The sequence below is a fragment of the Mustela erminea genome, chromosome 16 (genome assembly GCF_009829155.1).
Source record: "Mustela erminea isolate mMusErm1 chromosome 16, mMusErm1.Pri, whole genome shotgun sequence".
Lineage (NCBI taxonomy): Eukaryota > Metazoa > Chordata > Mammalia > Carnivora > Mustelidae > Mustela > Mustela erminea.
Window position 1 is genome coordinate 47,295,907 of NC_045629.1, and position 18,831 is coordinate 47,314,737.

An 18,831-nucleotide genomic window follows, 5' to 3' on the forward strand; every position below is an offset into this window, starting at 1 on the left:
GTATAGTAAGTAGTATTTGAGACTCTGCCTTTCCTAGAGCACACTCAATTAAAATCTCTAGAGGACAACACCAGTCCCTAAAGTACATTTAGTGATAATACAAAGTAATAACAACAACACACAAATATTAAGTACCTGATAGATCTAACATTACTCTATCTTAGTCTTTCCTTTTCTACATCAAACTGTGAGAACCACATTCTTATCAAATTAACCAAATTAACAGCAAGGTCTGGGAAAATCTCAGAATGACATATTTTGATCTGGGAGCTGATGAATGTGTAATTTTTTTTTTCTATAACCACTTGAATTTCCAGGTATACAATCTTTATAAAAAATACATAATATAATCTAAATATATAGCATACAATAAAGAAAAGCAAAACTGAACAAACTCCAGAAACAAAGTTCCTCTAGGACTATTCAGTCACCTCATTAGCCAAAGGACATGTAATATATGGATTCTATACACTTTTGGAAAGGAAAGTTTTTCATAGATCTCTTACTAACGGGGCCCTGATTCGATTAGGGGTGACAATGTGTCCAGATCCCCTAAGTCATCAGCTATAAGACACCATGTGACTCAATCAATTTTAATAAATAAAACATAAGCTGAGGGTTTCTGAGAAAGCCCTTTAATGCTTTTTCCCTTTTCCTCCTGCCTGGAACATAAACATAAGGCTGGAGCAAGAGTAGCCCTCTTCCAACCATGAGACAATAAGCATGGGCAGGCCTTAGTAAGGACAGCACAGTGTGAGAAAAGAAGCCTTAGACAGTTGTCACTTTGTCGCTGCTACCTGTAGACTTTCTATAAAGAGAGAGTAACAAAATCTCTTTTCAATCAAGTAACTAGAGGCTAAACATAGTCTTAATGTATAAACTCTACATCCCTGACCAGGCTATTTAATAGGACATAAAAGACCCTTCATGATCAGCTCTATTTACCTATCCCAAATCATTTCACACTAAACTCCGTCTCACACCTTCCACTCTAGTAATTCTAAACCTTGTCAGAACAGCACATACCAGTGTGCTATTTCACCTCTCTACTTGTAATTCTCTTTACTCTCTCTGGTCCCTCCATTTCTTTCCCCAATTTTAATAAACTCTTCCTCAGCATGCCGGATTTCGTAACTCCCGGCTGAGGGAGATGCCCTGCCTCGCAGCTCTCACATTACCCCTTGCAAACAGTCAGCAGAGCAACTGTGCTGTGGCACAGCTATTTCTTTAAGGATCTGTCTTCCCAATTAGGTTAGCAGCTCCTCAAGAAGAAAAACAGTATCTTAGTTCTCTTGGTATTCCTAGATCCTGGTACAGTATCTGGCCCACTGGGAAAGCTCAGTAAATGTTTATTGAATGAATTAGAGTTACATAAAACATGGCTGTGTTTAATTAGTAGAAACAGTTATATAAAAAAGACTGTTAAATGATCCCTCCTTAACATCAAAAAATAATTTTCACCCATAAATTTGCCCCCAAAATGGGAAAACAGCTTGAGTGCTTTCTATCACTGCATGTTGCTTTAAAACATCATTTCTGCTTTAGTCCTAAAGACAACCTTCCAAAACTATCCTCATCTTCATGAAGGATTAGTCTCAGTTCAGATTCAAAGTCAGAAAACTAACCAGATGACAAAAAAATATATTTTCTTATACATTATTAGCAAAATTCATCAAAATGAAGGTAAATAAAGAAAGAAAATCTCTTCATACCTGTCACATTGTTGCATTATGGAAATTTCTTTGATTATTTCCTGAAGATCTGACTCAACAGGTACTTGTTTAATTGCAACAACTTGACCAGATTCCTTATGTATTGCTTTAAATACACTTCCATAAGACCTAAAAGAAACCAAGACATTTATTTTTTTCCTTTCAAACATCATAAGTATTAAAGAAAAATCTACAAGTTTTTGCATGTAGTCGTTTCCAATTTAAAACACTTAACAGTGATAAATCGAAGTAAACAAATAAGAAAAGTGAATTATACCTTAGCTTTAATGCTTCAAATATATACTTAAAATCTACTAAAATCAAAACGTTAATATATAAAGATTTGCTCTTTTCTTATGAATGAAAGAAACAGACTTACGGTTTGTCAACTCAAACAAATGCAGCATTAAGAAGATATAAATGAAAATTAAAAGAATGAAATGTAGAATAAAAATAGCTAAAGTCTCAAGTTAGCACAAAAGGCTTATCTCACCTTAAGCAAAATCATCCCCAGAATATCAAAGTCCCAGGCCTGTTCAGACTACATAAAAGCACATGAAACCCTCAGCTGAGGACCACATCCTACCAAAGTTAGAGAAGCAAGGAATGTGGTTCTCCTAAGTCACACATCCAAGATCTTCTCAAACACTCCTTCTCCTCCTCAAGAGCAAGACCACATGATGACAGCTAAATAAAATGAGTAATGGGCTCTAACTTCCACTTGCCCAAAAAGCGTCTCTGCTACAGCTCTTGAAACTTTGCCAAGTAAACATTTATGTGTTTTTAGAAAGCAGAAACAATGAGAGAGAGAAGCCATGTTGTATACTTTGGTATGAATTAGAAGACAAAGTAAACCCTGCTAGCACTTACAGTTCTGTCAGCCAGATACCAGGATTGGTGTTTTATGTGCGTTATCAAATTCAACCCTCTCAACTATGAGGTAAAATACTACCATCACCATTTTCTAAGATGAGGAAACAGAGACTCGATAGTGGAAACAAACAAGGACAGAATTTAAACATATAAGGATTCCAAGGATCATATACTTCTCACTGAATCATTTCTACAGAAGAGAAAGAAGAGCAAGCCATTGGAAGACATGGAATGTTTCCTAATATTAGAAAACCATGCAAAATTACTTTCACATTTATAATCGCTTAAAATAAGTGAAAAATCAGTAATAAAACAGCTACCTTAACAAAATGAATTTTATCCATCCTGTTCTTTAAGCTTTCCAAAGTAATTTAGTTTGATACTCAGAGATACTGTGTGTATAGTCCTGATTTATACACATAAACACACACACATATATCCCCTTAAAAGTCATGTGTTTAAGTATACATATGTATGTATATAAACCCGTGTGTGTGTGTGTGTGTGTGTGTGTGTGTATTCCCTCAAAAGTCAGTAAAGAATTCAGTGCTGGATTCTCTCTCATGAAGTAAGCAACACCATCACTCCTTTCTAAAGTCTCATCACAGCAAAAGAGAAGATTCCTTTCCCTGAATGGATCCTAGTCAAGAGTCTGACAATAAGAAGAATATGCATGAAATCTCAATGGCAAAAAGTTAAGGAGAACCATCATTCTTCAGATGTGGTTGTAGCAGATGAACTGGTGGATGACAGACACAAAGGCCTCCTGCTGAGCTTTTGATAACCACCACATTGCTGCTATAGAATGAGATAGTTGGCGGGAGCTTCGCAAAGACTCGAGGATTCCAGCAGACCCCCAGTGAGCTTTTAAGAAACACCACTTCAGAGGGTGCCTGGGTGGCTCAGTGGTTAAGCCGCTGCCTTCGGCTCAGGTCATGATCTCAAGGTCCTGGGATCGAGTCCCACATCAGGCTCTCTACTCAGCAGGGAGCCTGCTTCCTCCTCTCTCTCTCTCTGCCTGCCTCTCTGCCTACTTGTGATTTCTCTCTGTCAAATAAATAAATAAAAATCTTTAAAAAAAAAAAAAATTTAAAAAAAAAAAAAAAAAAAAAAAAGAAACACCACTTCAGTGTTTCAGGCTGACATACTCACTGTTGGCTTCTCCGCAACCTTCAGCAGCAGATTTCATGACCTTTTCTTCTGTGGCCCTTCCATAAGTCACCTGAGCTCCTAATTTTATAATAAACTCTCTATATCCACGGTACACAGAGTACTCAGTGGGGAGCAGGGAGCCTGTTTCTCCCTCTCCCACTCCCCTTGCCTGTGCTCATTCTCACTCGGGCTGTCAAATAAATAAATAAAATCTTTAAAAAATAAATTTTAAAAAAGGAATGCTATGGTGAAAATAAAGGTACAAATACTATAGAACAGGCTAGCTGCTCTGGCCTACACCAGAAAAGTTATGTAACAAATATAACAAACTCAGAGCTTAAACTTCCAGCTCAAGACTGAGAAACAGAAAACTTCTGAATGACCCCAAAGAATTTTTTTTAATTTTGTAAAAGATTTATTTATTAGAGAGATGGAGAGAGAGCACAAGTAAGCAGAGTAGCAGGCAGAGGGAGAGGAAGAAGCAGGCTCTCCGCTGAGTTTCTTAATTCTTGTAGGCACAGGGCTGAGACTTCCAAAAACAAGCTCAAGGTCTAATCTAAGCTGGAAGCTGAATTATACTGCAAGCTAAATTCACATCTCCAGCTCTATTCTGTTAAAGTTAGGCTTTTAACTATAAAGAGAGGTACCCAGAGAATTGGTAATGGGACATTTAAGTAGATGTTTATTAATCTGAATACCCTGAAACCCCCAAGTCCTATAAGCATCCCTTGCCAACAAAAGCAACCCTATTCCCCAGTCCAAGAAGATGAGCCTCACAATGCCTGAAAATTCCATAATGACCTCACCTGAGGCAGTCACTTTTCAGGAGAATGAATGTAAACCCTCCTCCACCACCTTGCATTGCCTCCAGTCCTAGAACTACGCTCAAATCCCCAGATACCAGGAGAATGAATAGAAAATCTGATGCAAGAAAACCTACTATTCATACCAAAAAAGTTATAAGATTTTGTCAGTTTTTATCACCAAATTCTAAAGAATATATGTGGGAATGGATTCCAAGATTTCCAGTGAGAAAGGAATTCACTGATAGGGATGCAAGACCAGAAATTCCAGACTCTGTGTTATCTCAAACAGTTGGGAGTGTCCCTCACAGTATGCCCAGCTAGTTATCTGAAACCTGGACTCTACAGTGACCTATGTAGAAATGCCACTGATCCTTGGTATACATTAGAGGAAGGAGATCAAAGGTTCAAGGAGATGGAATACAGTAATGGATACATCATTGCTCACCACACCCCTAACTATCTTCACTGAGGATCCAGAGGATACTCCCTTTCCTAGCACTACTGGACATTCTGCAGTGCAGGTCGGGGAAGCCAACAGTGCAATTGACTCCTCAATTTTAATGAATGATGAGAACCATAAGGCAGTGCAAAGAACTAGCAGCATCTTTCCACCAGAGATAAAAAGGGCATGGTAATCATCATGGGCACCCAAGTAAGGCTGAATTTTCTTTTCATACATCTAGGTCTGGATATCAAAGTTATTCTGGCTTCATAAAAATAACTGCGATGATGCATCCTAAAAGACTTAGCTGGTTTTTTTCTTGGTAAAATGCATATAACATAAAATTCACCATTTTAAAGCACTTTAAAGTATACAATTCAGTGGCATTTAGGCATTCTCAATGTTGTAGAACAATTACCTCTTTTTAGTTCCAAATCATTTGGAACCTGCTTTCTTGTCTCTATGGATACATTTATTCTGGATTCTTCATATAAATGGAATCATGTAATAATAGACACTTTTTGTGTCTGGCTTCTTTCACTAAACAGAATTTTCTCAAGGTTCATCCATTCTGTATCATGTGTCAGTACTTCATTCATATAATGGCTAAATATTATTCCATTGTCCAGATATATCACACTTTATCCATTCACCCGTTGATTGACTTTTCCACACTGGGCTCTTGTGAATACTGGTGCTATGAGCTGGTATCTTTTTGTTTTGTTTTTTTAAGATTTATTTATTTATTTGAGAGAGTGTGTGTGCACACACACAACCAGGGGAAGGGGCACAGGGAGAGGGAGAAAGAGAATCACCAGCAGGCTTCCCACTGAGCAGGCTTCCCACTGAGCCCATTACAGGGCTCAATCTCATGACCCTGAAATCATGACCCAAGTCAAAATCAAGATTTAAGGATGCTTAACCAACTGAGCCACCCAGGCACCTCGAAATTCATAAACAGATCCTTTTAATTCAAAGACAGATATCTAACTGTCCTTCTATCTTTTCCATGATAATTGTTCTACTTAAGTTTTAACTTCTTTGGGGGTCAATTTATACAATTTAAGTTTTATTATGAAAGCATCAACTTTTCAATTACTAAATGAGTCATCATTAGAGCAGCATATAGTGGTCTCAAGTTTTTTCTTTAGTCAAAATCAGAAGAGGTTTAACTATTTTATTGATCTGCTCAAAAGAAACTGCTTTTGTATTTACCATGTTTAAATTTTATTTTCCATTTCATTAATTTTAAATTCTTCTTTTATGAATTTTCTCTTCCTAATTTTTGGGTACATTTTATTATTTTTCTAAGTTCATTTATAAGCACTAAGTTCTTTTCTTTTGGTCTTTCTTTTTTAGTGATGAAGTTATTTAAGACTAAATATTTCCCCCTAATTATAGCTTCTGTGGACTGCACAGATATTGGTATGATTTATTTCTTTTTCATTTTCTAAACAATTAGTAATTTCCTCCTCAGTCTATAGGTTACCTCAGATTATGTGTCCTAATTTCCAATAAGTATGGATTTTATCATATTGTAATTACCTTTCTCATTTAAGACTATAATCAAAAATGTGACATGCAAAATCTTTTTCTAGAACTCATTAATCAATGCTCCATGAACATACCAAAAAAGGAATGCCAAAATATGTGTAGTTATAGATATACATATATATAATCAAGTTTATCAATTATAATATTTATACCCTCTTTGTCCTTTTTTTTTTCTGTTAATCTTATCCAACTCTAAAAGCAATATATGAAAATCTCCCATCTGAATAAACTCTTATTAGATTCTCCTGACATTTCTAATAGCTTTCCTTCACAAATTTAACTGTCCTGGTGACTAACATTTATGTATTTCATATAAATTATCTTTTAAGTCATTATCTTATGACCCTATTTATTCTTTATTTGGATATTAACCCCTCTTTATTCACTTGAGATCTTTTAATTTTAACTAATTTACTAGATATAAATATTGCTACTCCTATTTCTTTTTATTTTTATTTGTATGATTATCTTTCTTATCTAGCATCTCTAGTAGGAAATGTCCCTACATTTCTACCCTTTGTATTACACACGTCTTTTATAAATAGCATGTTGTTAGATTTTGCATTTTAATCGACCCTACTAATTTTTCTTTTTTCTTTTCTTTTTCTTAAGATTTATCCACTTATTTGAGAGAGTGAGAGAGTGCAGGGGGAGGAGCAAAGGAAGAGGGAAAGAGAAACTCCAAGCGGACTCCATGCTAAGCACAGAGCCCTTACGGGGGCCTGGTCTCATGACCCTGAGATCCCAAAACCAAGAGTCAGATGCCCAACAGACTGTTCCACCCAGGAGCCCTTAATGGGAGAGCTGACATTTAGTGAAAAATATTATTTCATTTTTTTCCTTCCAATTTATGTTCAGCTTATTACTTCACACTTTTGCTTCTCTTTTTCCTTGTTCTTGTTGGTTTACACCATTCTAATTGTTTTATGCCTTTTATTGTTTTGAATGTTCTTGTATACTCTGCCATTTTATTAAATGCCCCTATGTGTAAAAATGAAACAAAATTCATATTCACAATTTATTTTAAATTATATTTTAAAATTGTATCAACTATTCCTATCTCACTGAGACACTCTATTTAAATCTATTATTCATTTTTTCCCAAGTAAAATGAGTCCCAATGTCCTGAAAGATGCCCTTATGTTCACTTGCCTAAAAAGTCAAGATCTTTCAAGCTTATTGATAAGAATACCACACAGAATGAACTCATAAACTTCTTGTGAATCACTTTACAACACATTTCCTGCCTTTCTTTATATATATACATATATTTATAATAGTAGTATATATAAGAAGTAGGATATATATATATACATACTACTTAGCTGAAAAACACTATTACCAGATCTAACACAATCCAATCTTTTTAAATCCATACTGACTGCTACAAAGTAATATTAATTACTACTACTATTCTTTTTTCTTTCCACTTTTACTGAGATAATCTGACATATAACATTTATTAGTTTAAGGTGTACAACAAAATGATTTATGTATATACTAGAAAATGATTACCATGAGTTTAGTTGACACCTACTAGCAAACAGAAAAAAAGTTTTTCTTATGATGAGAACTTTTAAGACCTACTCTCTTAGCCACATTAAAATATTTAACATACTATTATTAACCGAGTCACCATGTTATACATGTACATCCTTGGAACTTATTTATCTTGTAACTAGAAGTTTATATCCTTTGACTAATTTTACCCATTTCCCCCACTCCCCATTATCACCACTCCGGCAACCACCAATTTGTTCTCTGTTTCTATGAGTTTGGCTTCTTAGATTCTACACATAAGTGATATCATACAGAATTTTACTATGACTTATTTCATTTAGCATATTGCCCTTTTATGACTGAATAATATTCCACTATATATATAAATCTTCCCTGATTTATAAAAGTTATGTCTTGCTAAATCCATAATAAATTCAAAATATCACAAGAAAGAAATGCATTTAATACATTTAATCTACTGAAAAGGTAGCTTAATCTAGCCCATCTTAAATGTGCTCAGAACACTTAACGCCAGCCTATACTTGGGCAAAATCGTCTAACACAAGGCTCATTTTATAATAAAGTATTGAATACTTCATACAATTTGTTGAATACTGTGCTGAAAGTGAAAAACAGAACAGCTATATGAGCACGAAATTGTTGCATATCAATTTTTTACCTTCATTTGCATGGCTAAATAAGAGCTGTGGCATATTTCTGCTGCCCACTACAACAAGAAGGGTATCATACTATAGATCATTAGCCCAGGAAAGATTAAAATTCAAAATCAACATATGGTTTCTACTGAATATGTATGACTTCTACACCAACATAAAGTTGAAAACTCATAAATCAAACCATGTAAGTTATGGACTATCTGTATATACCACATTTTCTTTATCCCCTCAACCATCAACGGAACACTTATATTGTTTCCATGTAAATAGTGGTGCAGTGAACATAGGTGCAAATATCTCTTCAAGACAGTGACTTTGTTTCCTTTATATACATATGTGTATATATACACATACATATATATATTGCTTGATCATATGATAGTTCTATTTTTAATATTTTGAAGAACTTCCATACTGTTTTCTATAGTGGCTGCACCAATGTTCATTCTTACAGTGCACAGCAGTTCCCTGTTCTCCACATTCTCACCAATACTTATTATTTCTTCTCTTTTTGATAACTAATATTGTAACAAGTGTAAGGTGATATCTCATTGTGGTTATGATTTACATTTCCCTGATGATTAGTGATGTTTCATGTCCCTGCTCACCATCTGGATGTATTCTTTGGAAAAACATCTATTCAGATCCTCCACCCATTTTTTAATGGAAATGTTTGGATTTTTGCTATTAACATGTATGAGTTCTTTATATGTTTTAGATATTAACCCCTTAGCAGATGTATCTGTATTTTCTCCCACTCCAGAGGCTGCTTTTTCACTTTATTGATGGTTTTCTTCACTGTGAAGAAGCTTTTTAGTTTGATGTGGTCACACTTGTTTGTTTCGTTTTGCTTTTGTTGACTTTGCTTTGGGTGTCAAATCCAAAAAGTCATGCCAAGACCGACGTCAAGGAGCTTACTGCCTATGTTTTCTTCTTGGAGTTTTAGGTTTCAGGTCTTACATTCAAGTCTTTAATCCATTTTTTTAAAGATTTTATTTATTTATTTGACAGAGAGAGAGATCACAAGTAGGCAGAGAGGGACACAGGCTCCCCGCTGAGCAGAGAGCCTGATGCGGGGCTCAATCCCAGGACTCCGAGATCATGACCTGAGCTGAAGGCAGAAGCTTTAACCCACTGAGCCACCCAAATGCCCCTCTTTAATCCATTTTTAGCTGATTTTTAGGTATGGTATAAGACAGAGGCCCAGTTTCATTCTTTTACATGTGGCTATCCATTTTTCCCAACATCATTTCTTAAAGAAACTATCCTTTCTCCATTGTATATTCTTGGCACCCTTGTCCTAAATTAATTGGCTATATATACATGGGTTTATTTCTGGGCTATTATGTTTCATTGATCTAGGTATCTGCTTTTATGCCAATACCATACTATTTTGATCACCAGAATTTCATAGTATAGTTTGAAATCAGGGAACATAATACCTCCAGCTTGATTCTGCACTTTTTTTTTTAATTAATTTATTTATTTGACAGACAGAGATCACAAGCAGGCAGAGAGGCAGGCAGAGAGAGAGGAAGGGAATCAGGCTCCCTGCAGAGCAGAGAGCCCGATGCGGGGTTCGATCCCAGGACCCTGGGACCATGACCTGAGCAGAAGGCAGAGGCTTTAACCCACTGAGCCACCCAGGTGCCCTTGATTCTGCATTCTCATAACTGCTTTAGCTATTTGGGATCTTCTGTGGTTCCAGACAAATTATACAACTGTTTGTTCTACTTCTGTGAAAAATGCCATTGGTATTTTGTTAGGGATTGCACTGAATCTATACATTGCTTTTGGTAACAGTGATATTTAACAATATGAATCTTCCCAATCTATGAGCACAAAGTATCTTTCCATTTATTTGTTTCTTCAAATTCTTCATCAACGTCTTCCAGTTTTCAGTAAACAGATCTTTCACCTCTCTGGTTAAACTTAACCTAGGTATTTCCTTCTTTTTGATGTAACTATAATGCATTTATTACTTATTTTATTAATTCTAACAACTTTTTGATGGATTGAGATTTTCTATATATAATATCATGACATCAGCAAATAGAGACAGTTTCGATATTTTTATTTCTTTTTCTTTCCTAGTTACTCTAGTTAGGACTTCCCATACCATGTTAAATAAAAGCAGTGAGAGTGTTCATCCGTATCATACACCTGAACTTAGAAGAAAAGCTTTCAGTTTTCACCACTGAATACGATGTTTGCTGTGGGCATGTCATATATGACCTTTATGATGTTGAGGTGTTTTCCCACTATATTACTACTATTCAACTTAAGAAAATATACTCTAACGAAAGATTATATAGTATTTTATAAATTTTGTATCATTACCTAAGGCTACTTTTGTATTTTTTGTACTTACCCTTCTCCAAGTTTTTCTAATACATCAAAAACTTCTTCAGGCTGCTTAGTCAAACTGTCTTCACTCAGCTTTTTCAGCTTACTAATGAGAAAAAAAAAGAGAAAGAAAATATTTTCCTTAAGACCTTTTATAAAATTTTTTTTTTTATTTTTAAGAGGCAATATGTTCACATAGTTCAAAAATAAACAATAAATTTTTAAAAAATAAGGTAAACAAGCCAGTTTCAACATCTCTTCTTAATCTGCCCAGAAATACCTGAAATAACTAGTTTTATTACCTTCTTATGAAATCTTTATAAAAATATGAATATATATTTTTATTTCTCTCCCTTAACACACAATATAGCATTTTATACACACTCTTTTCTATCCACACTATTAAATACTATGCTGTTTTCACTTAACAACATGTAGCCTATGTTGAAGTACATAGAAAGCATCCTCATTCTTTCTTACATCTATATCCTATACTATTGCAAAGATGTAGCATCTCTTATTCACCAATCAGTTATTTATGGATATCTAAGTTTCCTTTTTCTACTATAAACAACACTGTACTGGATAAATGTGTACATAAGTCAGTTCACACATGTGCCAGTATATCTGCACGATAAAATCCCAGAAGTGAAACTGTGAGGTCCAGAGACCACACATACGCCCACACAAAAAAATACAGAAGCATATATGTTGACAAACAGGTATATATACCATAGGCATAATCGTATGTCATAACAAATAATGCAATGTAACTAACAAAATCACTATAATAACTACATAATTACTGAAGTTATTGATTACATTCTACATTTTATCTACTATAACAGTATGTTATATAAATATATATGTATACTGATAATATTAGCAAACTGCCCTCCAGCGGGCTCGTACCAATTTATTCTCCTACCATTAATAGATGAGAAAGCCTCTTTTTTACAGTTCCACCAACAAAGTTCTTAACTATACATTTGGATATTAGTCATATATTAGCTAAGAATTTGTTATTCAGAATAAATTTAATCTTCATCTCTCTTATCATCAGTAAAACAGTATCTTCTAACATTATCATGAAACTAGACCATTTATGCATTTCCTTTGCTCATTTTTCTACTGGGTTTTTTTGGTCTTTTTCTTATCTGCACATAAGATAAACTGGCCTTTGTTTAAGTTGTAAATATTTTCACTTGTATTTTGACTTCATTTATGAGGTTTTAGTTTTATACTCTATCTGACTGATTGCTGTAAAAAAATGTGTTTTCATTTTGTTTTGCCTTCTTAAAATCATCTACATGTATGGCCTATGCAGATAACTGGAATCAAGAGGTGAGAGGGATTATGCACAGTGTATTTGATAGAACAAAATTAATTCAATACAAATAAAGCACCATGCATGAAGAATCAAAAAAATTCAGTATATACAAGAAAAAGTGACCAGAATATAAAGGTAAGCAGGGTCAGGTTTTTAAAAAGTTTTATAAACTCGTTAAGGAGCTCTATTTAAAAATGATCATTTCCCACATAGAAAATCCAAACAGACCAATTACTAGGAACAAAACTGACCTAATTTAATCAAAACATTACCAAAAAATAAAGGTCTAGGACCAGATGGCTTCACAGGTGAATTCTATCATTTAAAGAATAGTTAATACCTATTCTCTTCAAATTATCACAAGAAACAGTAGAGGAAGAAAAGCTTCCAAATACATTCCACAAGGTCAGCATGACCCTGATACCAAAACCAAAGACGATACAAAAAAAGAAAATGACAGGCCAATTTCCCTGATGAACACAGATGTAAAAATCCTCAACAAAATATTAAACACATACAACAATATATTAAAAAGATCATTCACCATGATCAAGTAGGATTTATTCCAGGGATGCAAGGATGGTTCGATATTCACAAATCAATCAACATGATACACCACATAAACAAAACAAAGGATAAAAATCGTATGATCATCTCAATTGATGCTAAGAAAACATGGGACAAAATTCACCACCCACTCAAGATAAAAACTCTCAACAAAGTGGGCTTAGAAGGAAATAACTCAACACAATAAAGGCCTTTTATGAAGTATCCACAGCTAACATCACAGTTAATAGTGAAAATTTGAGAGCTTTTCCTTCAAGATCAGGAACAAGACAAAGATATCCATCCACTTGCACCACTTTTATTCAACATAGTAATGGAAATCCAAGCCATAGCAATCAGACAAGGAAAAGAAATAAGAGGCATCCATATTGATAAAGAAAAAGTTAAATTGTCACTATTTGCAGGGAACATAAACACTGTACATACAAAATTCTAATGACTCCATAAAAAAACTAAAAGAAGTAAGAATGAATTCAGTAAACCTGCAGGACACAAAACTAATACCTAGAAATTGGTAGCATTTCTATATACTAATAGCAAAGTAGCAGAAAGAAAAATTAAGAAAACACAATTTATAACTGCACCAAAAAAGAATAAAATGCCTAGGAACAAACATATCCAAAGAGGTGAAAGACCTATACTTCAAAAACTATAAAGCATTAATTAAAGGAATTAAAGATGACACAAATAGAAAAAAATTCTACACTCATGGATCAAAAGAACAAATATTGTTCAAATGCCCATTCTGCCCCAAGCAATCTACAGATTCAATACAGTCCCAATCAAAATGCCAACAGCATTTTTGTTAAAACTAGAACAAATAATCCTCAATTTGTATGGAACCACAAAAGACACTGAATAGCCAAAACAATCTTGAGAAAGAAGAACAAAGCCAGAGATATCACAATTATACATTTTAAAACTGTAGTAATCAAAACAATAATGGTACCAGCACAGTACACAGACACATAGATCAACAGAACAGAACAGAAAGCCCAGATAAACTCACAATTGTACAGTCAATTAACCAATGACAAAGGAGGCAAAATGACACAATGGGGAAAAGACAGTCTCTTCAAAAATTGGTGCTGGGAAAACCGCATGGCTACATGTAAAAAATGAAACTAGATCACCTTTTAATACCATACACAAAAATAAACTTGAAATGGATTCAAGATTTAAATGTGAGACCTGAAACCATAAAAATCCTAGAAGAAAATATAAGCACTAATTTCTCTGACATTAACCATAACAACATTTTTCTAGATATGTCAATTTGTCAAGAGAACCAAAAACAAAAATAAACTACTGGGACTACATCAAAATAAAAACCTTTTGCACAGCAAAGGAAACAAATCAACAACAAAAAAAAGAGAACCTACTAAATGGAAGAAGATATTTGCAAATGATGTATCCAATAAGGGGTTAATATACAAACTTAAGAACTTACACAACACCAAAAAATAACAATAATAATAAACAATCTGATTTAAAAAGAGCATAGGATCTGAACAGCCCTTTCTCCAAAGACATTCAGATGACCAACAAGACACATAAAAAGATGCTCAACATCACTAATCATGAAAAATGCAAATCAAAACCACAATGAGTTATCACCTCACACCTGCCAGAATGGCTAAAATCAAAAACTTAATAAATAACAAGAACTGGCAAGAATACAGCAGAAATACCATATGCTCCAGTATTTCTACTACTGAGTATTAACCCAAAGAAAATGAAAACACTAATTCAAAAAAAGAGAGCGGGTCGCCTGGGTGGCTCAGTGGGTTAAGCCTCTCTTTCAGCTCAGGTCATGGTCTCAGGGTCCTGGGATCGAGCCCCGCATCGGGCTCTCTGCTCAGTGGGGGGCCTGCTTCCCTTCCTCTCTCTCTTTCTGTCTGCCTGTCTGCCTACTTGTGATCTCTGTCTGTCAAATAAATAAACAAAATCTTAAATAAATAAATAAATAAACAACAAACAAACAAACAAACAAAAAGGTACTCCTTTGTGTATCACAGCATTATTTACAACAGCCAAAATGTGAAAGCAACTTAAGTGTTTATCAGTTTTTGAATGGGTAATGAATATATGTTATATGCGCACACGCGCGCGCACACACACATACACACACACAAAAGAAATATTACATAGCCATAAAAAAAGTTGAGATGCTGCCATTTCAGATGACATGAATGGACCTAGTGGTTATCATACTAACTTATTTCAAGTCAGGCTGAGAAAGGCAAATACCACATGATTTCACTCATACATGGAATCTTCAAAAAAAAAAAGAATAAGTAAAAGTCAAAATCAGACCTATAAATACAAAGAAAAAACTGATGGCTGTTGGAGGGGAGAGGAGTGGGGGACTGGGCAAAATGGGTGAGGCAGGGTGGGAAATACAGTCTTCTAGTATGGAATGAATAAGTCATGGGAATAAAAAACACAGCATAAGGATTATAGTTGATGATATAATAGTGATATATAGAGACAAATGGTAGCTACACTTGTGGTAGCCATAGCATAATGTATAAACTTGCTGAGCCACTATGTGAACCTATGTGTACTATGTTCACTATGGATATACCTGAAATAATGTAACACTATGTGTCAACAATATTCAAAAAAATAAAAAAATCACTTCTCCTCTAATGCAGTGGAAAGATATACAGTAAGTCAAAGTGAGAAGACAAACTGTAGTTAGGAGCAGATTCAAAATATGGATGCATAGAATACAGTATTAGCAGTAAGAATGAAGAGAAAATATTTAACATATTAAAGAGACATTATCAACAGAAACTGGTTTTGATTAAATATCATTTGATTATGAAATGTCTAAGAAATAAGGGTCAAAGAGAAAACAGATCTCAGGAAATTATATTTACAAAATGCTGACACAAAGGACAAGAAGGTAGTAACCGACCATGTTAAAGGCTACTGAATATTCAAAGAATTTCAAGATTTTAAGTGTCTAATACAGAATTTCCACTTCCAACCATAAGCAAATAGAAGGATGCAGAATTATCGATCTGCAGTAAACAACTAGAAAACTCAGTCTATGAGTTTCTATGCATAGAAAACAACTATTTTCAAATGTTAGGTATCAGGCATTTCAGGACTGAGATTTCTAAGAAAAGGGGAAGATGTAAGATAAGCCCTACTGTCACCCATGCTTTAGATCTAGAGGCTATGCCCAGATTATTAACACAGGGAAAGGTAAACTCAAACACAGGCCAATAACACTGCTGAGTTGAAGAAACAGAGATGGGAATTTGGGAGGTAATGCAAATAAAATCTGCATCACAGAATACCTGTGAGAAGAGAGCTAGCAGAAAAAGAGCCCTAGCAATCTATATGGGAACTCCCTTAGGTATTTAGCCTAATACCAATCTCTGCATCATTTTAAAAACCTAACAAAATCAATTACTTAAGAAAAAAAATTACAAGGGAGATGAAAAAGAACAACTCCCGGAGAACCCATGCGACTGAGAATCTTTCCCACTAAGAGAAGCTAAGAGAACTCTCACAATACAAAGATCACCAACAGAGATCCCTCAATGACCTTGTTTTAGAAAGGATACTATATCAACAAAATATAAATTCTACTTTGCATTCTCCAAAAAGGAAATTAAAAACGAGTCTTACAAACACTGAGCCAATCCACAAGGTAACTTAAAATGCATACCAGAACAAGTCTAACTCCTTAAACAACTAAGGAGCCCTTATGATTCTGCCTCATAAAAGAAGTGCTAAAGAGATCTCTAGCCCCTTCCTCCATTTGAGGACCCAGCAAGGTACCCACTATGAACAAGAAAGAAAGCTTCTACCTTAATATAACCATCCCAGCACCTTCAACCTTGGACTTCCAAGCTTCCAGAACTGGAAAAACAAATTTGTTGTTTATAAGGTACCCAGTCTGTGGTGTTTTGTTACAGCAACCTAAACAGACTAAGACAAAAACCCAGTTTGTTTTTTGAAAAGACCAACAGAATTAACAAACTCTTAGCTAGACTTGAGAGAGAGAGAGAAAGAGGAACTCAACTAAAATTAGAAATGAAAGAGGGGACATTAAAAATTCGTGGGTCACAGAAATAAAAAGAATTATAGGAGATTACTATGAATAGTTATAAACCAACATATTAGATAACACAGAAGAAATGGTTAAATTCTTAGAAACATATAACCTACCAAGACTGAATCATGAAAAAATTAAAGATCTCAGCAGAATTGTAACTAAGGAGATTGAAGCAGTAAGCAAAACCATCTCAACAACAACAACAAAGCCCAGAACTAAAGGGCTTCACTGGAGAATTCTATCAAACATCAAACATCTAAGAAAGAATTAGCACCAACACTCTCTAACTCTCCCAAAAAACTACAGAGGAAGGAACACTTACAAACTTACTCTGTGAGGCCAGCATTACTATGATACAAAAATTACACAAAAATAAAACATGAAAAGCACAGATCAATATCCTTAATGAGTATTGATGTAAAAATCCTCAGCAAAATACTAGCAAACCAAATTCACAGCACATTAAAAGAATTATAGACCATTACCAAGTGGAATTTATACCAGGAACGTAATAATAGTCCAACAAATAAAAAGTAATAATTTAGGGGCACCTAACTGGCTCAGTAAGTTAAGCATCTGTCTCTTAATTTCTGCTCAGGTCATGATCTCAGGGTCACTGAGATCAGACCCCTGTTGGGCTTATGCCTACTTAGGATTCCCTCTCTCCTTCTGCCCCTCATCTCCAGTTCACACTCACTCTCTCTTACTCTCTCTTTCTCTCTCTCTCCCTCTGGGGGGAGGGGGAAGCAATCATTATGAAAACCACATGATCATCTCAACTGATGCAGAAAAGTATTTGGCAAAATTCAACAACCTTCCATGATAAAAACACTCAACAAATCAGAAATCAAAACTACTCAACATATCAGCTTATACCCATCAGAATGGCACCTATCAAAAGGTAATGAATTCAACAAAAAATTTAATGTTTCTTTTACCACCATTTTATTTTTTTAAATAGGTTCCATGCCTAATGTGGGGCTTGAACTCACAACCCCAAGACTGAGTTACAAGCTCTACACACTGAGCCAGCCAGGCATTCCTCTTTTACCACAGTTTTTTAAGAGTGACTTAAAACAGAAAAAAAAAAAAATTCCCCATTTTTTCATTTATTTAAAACTGTTTAGGGGCGCCTGGGTGACTCAGTGGGTTAAGCCGCTGCCTTCGGCTCGGGTCATGATCTCAGGGTCCTGGGATCGAGTCCCGCATCGGGCTCTCTGCTCAGCAGGGAGCCTGCTTCCCTCTCTCTCTCTGCCTGCCTCTCCGACTACTTGTGATTTCTCTCTGTCAAATAAATAAATAAAATCTTTAAAAAAAAAAAAAAACTGTTTAAATCAAAAATAAAAACTAATGAGGAGCTAAATAGCATATGTTTAAGTAAAACACAGGACAAAACAACACAAAGGAAAAGAGATGAAAAATGGAATTGTACTCTCATAAGGGCCTCACATTATATGTGAAGTGACAGAAAATTATTTGAATAAAGATTTTTGATAAGTTAAAAATTCATATTGTAAACCTTAGAGAAATCACTAAAAACAAAAATCAATGAGGTAACACTACTACATCAACAGTGGAAATAAAATGAAATAAAAATTACTCTACTGATCCAAAAAGGCAAGAAGGGGGAGGGGAGTGAGAGAGGAAAAAAGAACAGATTGTGTCAAGTAGAAAAAAATGACAAGACTTCAGATTTAAACTATAATACATCAGGACACTCCCCACTTTTGATTATCATAGTGTGAAGAGGTTGGCAAATGCTCCTCAAACAAAAACACTGAACAATATCATCAAAAT

The 18,831-nt window shown here is 34.7% G+C and overlaps 1 protein-coding gene across 1 annotated transcript in view; it reads right to left on the reverse strand.

The window, feature by feature from the left end:
* Positions 1 to 18,831, reverse strand: part of STK3 (serine/threonine kinase 3) — a 277,957-nt gene that overhangs the window by 225,380 nt on the left and 33,746 nt on the right. The window contains exons 2-3 of the mRNA XM_032315535.1: positions 11,088 to 11,168; positions 1,713 to 1,841 (exon numbers count right to left, since the gene is read on the reverse strand). Of these exons, the coding sequence (XP_032171426.1) occupies positions 1,713 to 1,841; positions 11,088 to 11,168 (210 nt within the window). The remainder of the gene's footprint in view (positions 1 to 1,712; positions 1,842 to 11,087; positions 11,169 to 18,831) is intronic.